General features: G+C 38.6%; 1 protein-coding gene across 1 annotated transcript in view; it reads left to right on the top strand.

Moving 5' to 3' along the window:
• The window catches only part of mybpc3 (myosin binding protein C3), a 30,137-nt gene extending 22,490 nt beyond the window's left edge, over positions 1-7,647 (top strand). Inside the window, 10 exon segments of the mRNA XM_020606250.1 lie at positions 395-529; positions 935-1,102; positions 1,222-1,310; positions 2,851-3,046; positions 3,196-3,335; positions 4,866-5,025; positions 5,155-5,206; positions 5,208-5,289; positions 6,015-6,201; positions 7,155-7,647. Coding sequence (XP_020461906.1) covers positions 395-529; positions 935-1,102; positions 1,222-1,310; positions 2,851-3,046; positions 3,196-3,335; positions 4,866-5,025; positions 5,155-5,206; positions 5,208-5,289; positions 6,015-6,201; positions 7,155-7,228 — 1,283 coding nt within the window. The 3' untranslated portion in view covers positions 7,229-7,647.
• Positions 7,648-8,950: the final 1,303 nt, after the last annotated feature.

The following is an 8,950-nucleotide window of genomic DNA, read 5'->3' as shown; positions in this document are numbered from 1 at the left end:
TGCTGAACCAGAGCTGCAGCCTGCTGGCAGTAGGCATTTTTCATTTTGAGATGTTGGATTATCATGAAAGTCATAGAAATATACAGTACATTACATTTTGTTTATATGTGTATGACATTAATAGGAAAATTGACTGCGTATTCCAATCACTAATTTTTCAGTAGTGTACATGCTTGAATGTATTAAGTATGATTTAGTCGTCATGCTCTAGATGTCACGTCCCATCATAGTGATCCTTGTTTGAGCACTGAAACCTTGTTTGCTGTTGCAAAGCTTTGTGATTTGGGGTTTTTGTTACTTTACACAACTTGTAAATTCATGATCAGCAATCCATTCCGTATTTAGTGCATTACTGATCTAAGTGACTAACGGAGTGTGTTTGCCTTGCTCTCAGCCCCTACAAGTGAGCCCACTGGACTGTGTGTTCAAGACGTTAGTGACACTTCTATCTCGCTGAAGTGGCGGGCACCTGAGAGGATTGGCTCTGCTGAGCTTGAGGGTTACGGGGTGGAGTACTGCAAGGAGGGCAGTAAGTGTTGGAGCCAACCCCTGCATTATCAAAGTAAATTCACAAGTCAGTCCATTACTGTTAAGTACAGCAAATGTTGGCTCCATATTTACCTAATGGCCCATGCAGGGCTATCATATTTCCAAAAGCTATAGTCAGAAAATAACAGAATCCAAAAATCTCTCACTAAAAAACTCCTACTGTGATGAACTTGAGAGTACAGCCATCTAGGCCATCAGCATCTGCATCAAATGTCCTGAATGGTAGTTAGTCATTTCTGTTCTCAGTACTTTTACAATTCATAATCAGCATCTAATTAAACTGATAGCAAAATAAAAGGCTTATTTTTTATACTTTAACATTTGCAGTGAATGGAATCATTTGACAGTATTTTTATTTGATGTGTGGTTTTTTTTTTGGTCACAGCTGATGAATGGATACCAGCTATTCAAGGTCTGACTGAAAGGACGTCATTGATTATCAGAGACCTCACCACCGGAGACAAGCTGCAGTTCCGTGTGCGAGCATACAACATGGCAGGACCCAGTGCCCCCGCAACTCTGGCTCAGCCCATCACCATCAGAGAAATAATGCGTGAATAAACACAAATTTATTCTTGTTGATGAGTGATATGAAACTCATCTTTGAGCTACTTATGTTTGTCTGTCCCCTTCAGGCCTCTTATTCTGTGTTTTGTGTTTTTGATTGCATAGAACGGCCAAAAATCTGGCTCCCCAGATATCTCCGCCAGACCCTCATCAAGAAAGTTGGAGACACTGTCAACATTGTGATTCCCTTCCAGGTGCATAATTCATTAGGCTAAATATACCAAACACCTTTTTGAAATCATTGTTAAAATGCCAGGGTGCTTTATTGGTGTCTTTATTCAGTATGTTCCAAATTATACAGTGTACATGTTTGACAGATGTTTGTTTCATTTGGCTTTCTGTATGTGCTACCATGCATTTGATATTAATGCTTGACTTCAAAATCATCAAAACAGGACCATTAGATTGTCTTTAAGTGACACTATATGATACTGACAGGGAGACGGTCTAACAGAAAAATACACAGTGAGACTGACTACACACTGCTAGGGTGAACAATTTGGATAACATTTTCTGTCATAGATATGTAACCCACCTATACCTACTGTATGAGGTAAGGGCCAAGTTCACTTAACTCACAATAACTGTAAGTGACAAATCTTAAGTCTGTAATAAACCTCTCTCTACATTATGTGCCCTTAGGTCCTATGAGTACTGTATACAATAACCAGACACAAGTTAGAGCTAAATTTTCTTAATTTACTCAACAAAATCAGGGTAAACAATCACAATTCCTCTTTAAATATCTTTGACCCTTTTTCCTGTTAGACACAAGTTCCAATATTTCAAAATAAACACACAAATGTAGTGGGCCCAAACACACACACACACTCTCCACCAGCCGGCTTCCGTTTCACTCATAAGAGCCAAATAAAAGAGGGTACCTTACTTAGTAATTTGTCATCCAGAGACTGAAGCATTACCTCCTCCGTGTGTCCAAAAGAAATGGCTGGAGTGTAGAGCAATAATAGAGCCAAAGGAATAAAAAAAAAGGTTCTTAGGATTGTGTAAACTACTAAATCCTATCCAGAATACCTATATCTGCCAAATAACTAATAACAATTTTATATGCTGTCTTACAGTTGCTGCCCAAAAGACTTTCTAGTGATATATTAGTAATTTTCTTTTTTTCCATTAACACTATCATTCAAGCACGTTGCTCATTATAAGCACTGTATATGAAGAGGACATGCTCTACAGTCTCTACCTGACTACAGTGTAGACAGGTTACAGCCTTCCCCCTACTTCCTTGTTTTTCTTCTTCTCCTCCCCTTTCCCTGGGTATCGTTACCTTTACTAATGGATGACCAATAATGATATTTTACACACATAATACTATAATACATAGTATTTTTACCCAGGTTACAGGTACTTTTTACAGTACCTGTCTATGCCCAGGATCCCATTTTCCTATAACCAGTCAATGCTTCCAGCCCTAAATAGATGAATGAAAAGCTGAATGGCACATTTAGTTTTGTTATATTCTTACCAGCACTGGAGTAAAAAATGTTGTCTGGTCTGAAGGTGGTGCCAAAGTAGCATGCTAGCATGCTACTTTGTGTTAACGTCCAACTCTCACGAATTTAATTTAGCACTACATAGAAGGTCAGGGCATCACCAAAGTCAGTGACTCCTTTGAGGGATGTTTGTGCCAAATTTCAGTGCAACCCATTTAATAGCACCTGATATGTACACTCAAAAGCCCTTTTGTATTTGTATTTTCTGGTCACGCAGGGCAAGCCCAGGCCGAAGGTTACATGGAGCAAAGATGGGGAGCATCTTGACCCAACATTCGCTAGTGTGAGGAACAGTGATGGAGATACCATCCTCTTCATCCGCAAGACAGAAAGAAAACATTCGGGAAAGTATGATCTCCAGGTGCAGATTGAGAACGTGGAAGACACAGCAAGTGTGAATCTGCAGATTGTTGGTAAGCAGGAAAGAGAGTCCACTGTGGGTATAACAAAAATAACTACATTCCATGGAGTAAATTGTAACAGGATTTATGCTAGTGACCTCCTTCCACACTGTAGTTTTGCCAGTGGACAGTTGTGCAGAGTTTATGTTTGCTCTTTGTAGATCTCCCGGGGTCTCCTGAGGCTCTGAAGATCATGGATGTTTGGGGCTTCAATGTGGCACTGGAGTGGAAGCCACCCAAGGACAACGGTAACTGTGAAATCACTGGTTACAGAATTCAGAAGGCTGACAAGAAGACTATGGTGAGACTCCATACTCTTGGATCCTAGAAACAAACATTACATTCAAAAGAAGCTCAAAACAAGTTTCTGACATTGTTATGCAATTATTTTCATAATTAAATAATTTCACAGCAATGAGCCAGAAGAAAATGTCTAAGAATCTACATTCATATGACATTAGGAGGCCTTCAATTAGCCTGTCAGAATGATCCAAACACTGGATTCCAGTGCTGATGTTAGCATGTTGCTCAGGCAAATAATGAGCAGCTGCAGCGCAGAGTAGCAATAAACTGGTCTTCTCTTTGTGTCGCATCAAAATCTAATTTCTCCCTTGTAATGATTAGGATGCACCTAACTTGATTATGTCATTACAGCTGAGAGTTTCTTGCTACCTGAAAGTAATCTATGGCAGGCCTTTAGTTTTACCTTCAACAACTACCAAATGACCTGCTGTAAGCCCACATTTTCAAACCTCCCCTGTCTATTAACACAAATTATTGCGTCTGGACATGAAAGAGAGTGAATGCTGCATGGACACAGAAGGATATTTTAGCCTCCCTTGTGACACACATACTGTAATCCACCAACCCTGAGCATACAGTCTGCTCTGTGGGCCAACAGCGATGCATTATGGGCCTGCTGGCAAGAGCTCCAGCTGCTACCATTCTTTACCTTGAGTGCCAGGAACAATGTCAGCCAGCAAAGTCCTAATCTTATCCTCGACCTGGTTTGAATTGTCTGTACAGTGACGCAGGGCCATTGTTCCCTGCCCAACTCGGTGGTCGGTTCATGTTTCGCTATAGTCATTATTAGATCAAATTAATTTCACTTGTATCTCTTTATAGCAATCTTGGGGATGCTGAGCATCATGTTACTAATAAAGTACCAGGTACCTGTTGGATGTAAAAGACAATGCACTTTTGTGCAGAGGGCACATGCACTTTAAATCTACCCATATCCTGTTTCATTTTTGTACCTAATTAGATAAACTGTGTGAAAACACAACTCCCTTATTTTCAGGTAGATTATGAAGGTATTTTCAAATCAACAAACAATGAGTTCAGTTTAGACAGTTTTGGCGGTTGCAATGTCTTTAAGTCCTTATCATTTAAACTGGCCTTTATATAATTACTCATTTATTTTTTCAATGTATTTAACATTAAAAGATGTTCCTTGGCTACAACTCCCCACTGAACTCATCATCAGACTATAGTATTTGCATTTATAATTACAAACTGTTTTTCTTAGGGTTTTTTTTGACACCTTCAGTTTTAAAATTTTTTAAATGAGCATGTATGTGCAAAGAAAATGTTTAAAACCAGAGCAGTGTTCACTTAAACATCTGATAAGGGTCCAAAATCAACATGTATACATATAAACATATAAAGCAAAGGCAAAACACCAGAAAGCAACTGCATTCATTATGTTTCTCCACTCATTTAGTCACCTTGTCCTGTAATTTGTCACTGTCTCTGCATCTACAAAACAAACTATACAGTATATCGAATTGGAAAAAGTGACTGAAACTTTTATTTTATGATTCCTATGAAGGAGTGGTATACAGTGTTCGATCAGTACCGCCGAACCCACTGCGTCGTGTCTGACCTCATCATGGGGAATGAGTACATCTTCCGAATTTTTGCCATCAACCCAGTGGGCCTCAGCCCAGAGCCCTGCAACACAAAAGACAGTGTTTTCATTCAGAAAACAGGTTAGTTCTGACTACACTCATATAACTAGTACAAAGCAGTTATGGTTCAGATTTTACATCCTGTTAGGTGGAAATATTGTATGTGAGATTTGAAGAGAAAAGCACCCAACTGTCTGTCTGTCTGGTTAGGTATCGCCTACAGACCACCCACCTACAAGGGACATGACTTCTCAGAGGCTCCGAATCACTCATCCGTTAGTGAACCGCCCCATCATAGCAGGATACAACGCGACCCTCAGCTGCTCAGTCAGAGGCATACCAAAGGTCAGTAGTATTTTTACCTGAACATAGCCAAAGGATATTTATGATCAAATTAAATCACAGCTTTGATCTTGGATTTGATTATCTGTCAGCAGGAGGGTGTTTTAGTAATAACTGCCATCATATATTTGGTTGTAACAAAAAAAAAAAATTAATATGAGAAATTTTCTATGATCTTTCGATGATGCCAACTCAAGGCCAAAGTTCCAGGTTTTTGTCCCAGAACTTTCAGTTGTATCACAGTAGCCGCTATGATTTCATTCAGAACACTTCAGACCATTCGTCTGTTACCACCTTAGACTTAAAAGATTTTATTATTCAGAACTACAGAAAAAAACTAATAAACAAGAAATGCCTATAACACAGCAATGTCTTACTTTAATTGTTAGGACACACTGACATAATGCTTGCCTTAGCCCTTTACCCTAACACTTAACCATTAAGGCTAAAGTTCTAACACCATCCCTGACCTAAATCTTATTCTTAGCTTAACCTTGAAACAGTCTTAACTCTCACACAATTGTGATGACCTGCCCAAATGCCCCTAATGTGTAGCAAGTTATAAACACCCTGTCCTCAGTGAAACAGCATCCACCAGTTAAATCCAGTGATTATGCTCATTACTAATAGACCAGTACTAAATTATGGCCTATAGCGACAGTTAAGAGTATTGAAGATTGTGAAAACTATCCGCTGACATACTGTGACACTTTGTTGTAACCCATTAGCCCAAAGTGACCTGGTACAAAAACAAGGTGGACATCTCAAATGAAGCCAAGTACCGGATGCTCAGTAAGCACGGTGTCCTGACGCTGGAGATCCGTAAGCCCTGTCCTTTTGATGGGGGGGTGTATACGTGCAAAGCAGTCAATGACAGCGGAGAAGACACTGTGGAATGTAAACTGGAGGTTCGCCGTAAGTATCCTGCTTGGTGGTAGAGGGACAAAAACTCATATCCACTTTTACTTTGCTTTCCTTTTCATAAGTATAACATCATTTTATTAAAGTCTACATCAAACGAATGTCACTGATATATTTTAAAAAATGATGTTGCAGTGCAAATATATAGTGTTGAACAGGTTAAGTTATATAGGTATTTCTAAAAATGATTAAATATGGGATGAAAAAATGGTGAACACTATTTTACAGGTTTCCTCATGTCCAACAAGTTTCCTGGAAAGAACTATTGTTTTTTATTTAAGGCAAAACAGGAATTTTCCTCAAAAAACTGCATGGTTTACAGTAAACCCAAATATTTTTGAACAATTTCTAAACCCAAGATCCAACTTGACTCTTGTTTCTGAAGCTTTTGGTAGTATCTCTTGGTCTTCCTCATGGTGCTGCTAAATTGGAACCACAAAATATGAAAGTCTGAAAAACTAGAGGGAGCAACAAAAAGCTGGATGTCGTGTTATGCAGGGCTTAAGTGTACTTTTACTGCTGTTGGATGAAAGCATCTAAGCTTTTAATGGAGCTATAAACAGTATTTTTATATTAACAGTGGATCATAGCTCAGTCACAGGTAGTTATCATCTGGCTCTGTAGTTGCTCTCAGCTGTCCAGATATTTATAGTCTTTAGCTTTTTTTTTATGTACACTAAGACAGTCAGTAAATAGCTAGTGAACATACTGGAGCAACTGTTTGCTAATGTGTTTTGCCATATAAACTTAAAATAAGATAACATGTCATTACTGTGTTCACACCTTGTTGCTCTTTAAGTGTAAAAAATGTTAGGTTTAAGTTAGGCTTTGTTTTGCAACACCATTGAATGACATGTACCTTGAGTTTTTCTTAACATTGTGCTACAAATATAACTTTTTGCAGTTAATTTATTAATACATCTGCATCTTATGTTCTTTTCTTGCAGCTCAAATTGCTAAAGAAGAAAAGAAAGAAGAAAAGAAGTCAAAAGTTGAGGCTGCTGACTGTAGAGATGGCTGAGTCTCCTCACTCCCATGCGTGTTAATGGTTTTATCACCATAAGCTCTTTACCTGCATCACAAACTGTATTTAGCCCACATCCTCTTTATTTTTTGCAACACTTCCCTCTTCTGCAGTTATTTTGCACTTAGTCATCCTCACTGCTATGTTATCATGTGTACTATAGGCTCGCTGAACCCACTAGTGCTTGAATTTGCTGTTTATCAATAGGGAAGTGTCTATGTAATAATTTACCAATAAGTGATGGTTTGTCACTCCATTTGCCATTTATTTCAAAAACTAGATGTGGGCGTATATTATGCTGTGTAGTAAATATGGATGATAGATTTAGCAATATTTATGAAACCGACTTGTGGTTCAGTTTCTCACTTGTTTAAGTCAATAAATGGAAGAAATGGATTACCGTGTCCAGATTGGGTTGTGTGCATAAAAACGGTTTGAAAAACACAAGAGACAGTGATTTCATTCAATCCTGTATGCTAATGTAGTGAGTAACTGTTCACAAGTGGGCTGCAGCTCCTGAAGCTGCCACTATGATAGCCATAGTAGCTGTGGCATACAGAAAATGCAAAAAGCATGCCACTGATACTCAGCAGTGGAATGGACAAAAGTTGTTAAAGGCTTAGTTTTAATGAAACAAAGCCTCACTAAATCCAGAGGTGTGAGGCATGTGGCTAATGTGCACGCCACAGAGAGCTGTGTGTGAAGGGCTGGAATCACTGGGATGTCACTTTACTGCTGAGGATGTGTCAGTGAAATGAAACACATGGTGGTCTTCAGGGGCAGGGGGTTGCTGTATCTTCACTCAAGAGTTATTCCTGTAAATATTTCCTGTACTCGCTCACATACAGCTGCAAAAGCTCCAGTGAGCTTCATGCCTGTCACAGTAACATAAGTGTTCTAGCACCTTTATTTTTGTCAAGTGTTTTCAATGACACCAACAAAAACCACACATTACAACTGAAAAAGCTACACAGCTCAAAGGGTAGCAAGACTCAATCTCATAGGTTATTTTTCACTCAGCATTACACCTCACAAACCTTACTTGAATGAGGGGAACCAGCAGTGGTGGATAAAATGTCTGTGCTGGAGATGGAGGCAAAACTACACTGAAAGGAACGAAAGGTGTTAAACATGTTAACAGGCTTGGAAATGCTCAGAGAGGCACAGCAGTGCTTTGAACTAAATGCTAATATTAGCAGCAGTAGAAGACATAGACAAATCTTTTAAGTAAAAGCAGTATCACCATGTAGAAATACGCCAATTTAAATTAAAACTCATGCAGGCAACATCTTAGTTCGATAAAAACATTCAAATCAACACATACAGTGTCTTAAAGTATCAAAGTAATCCTTATGCAGAATGGCCCATTTCAGAGTAATATAGGTTTGAATTGCTGCATGAATGTACAGATTTCAATGCAGCAGCTGTTAGAGGTACTGCAAACAAATACATCATGATTTATTTGTTGATATTTAGTTACTGATATTTCACCCAAAACTATAAGCATGATCATCATTGTCTACAAAATTTCCTGTCAATCCATCCAATAGACTCAAGTAATGGACCAAGGGACACTGCCATTGACTACAGTCAGTATTTTAATTTCCATGTGATGTGACCTTTCTATGACACAATACAATGAACAGAATTTTCTATATGATCAGAAAACAACTTAGGGAGGTTATAAATGGAAAAACTACAAATAAGATTGAATTTAAA

The sequence above is a fragment of the Monopterus albus genome, unplaced genomic scaffold (genome assembly GCF_001952655.1).
Source record: "Monopterus albus unplaced genomic scaffold, M_albus_1.0 scaffold4.1, whole genome shotgun sequence".
NCBI lineage: Eukaryota > Metazoa > Chordata > Actinopteri > Synbranchiformes > Synbranchidae > Monopterus > Monopterus albus.
This window is presented reverse-complemented; position numbering and strand designations above follow the sequence as displayed.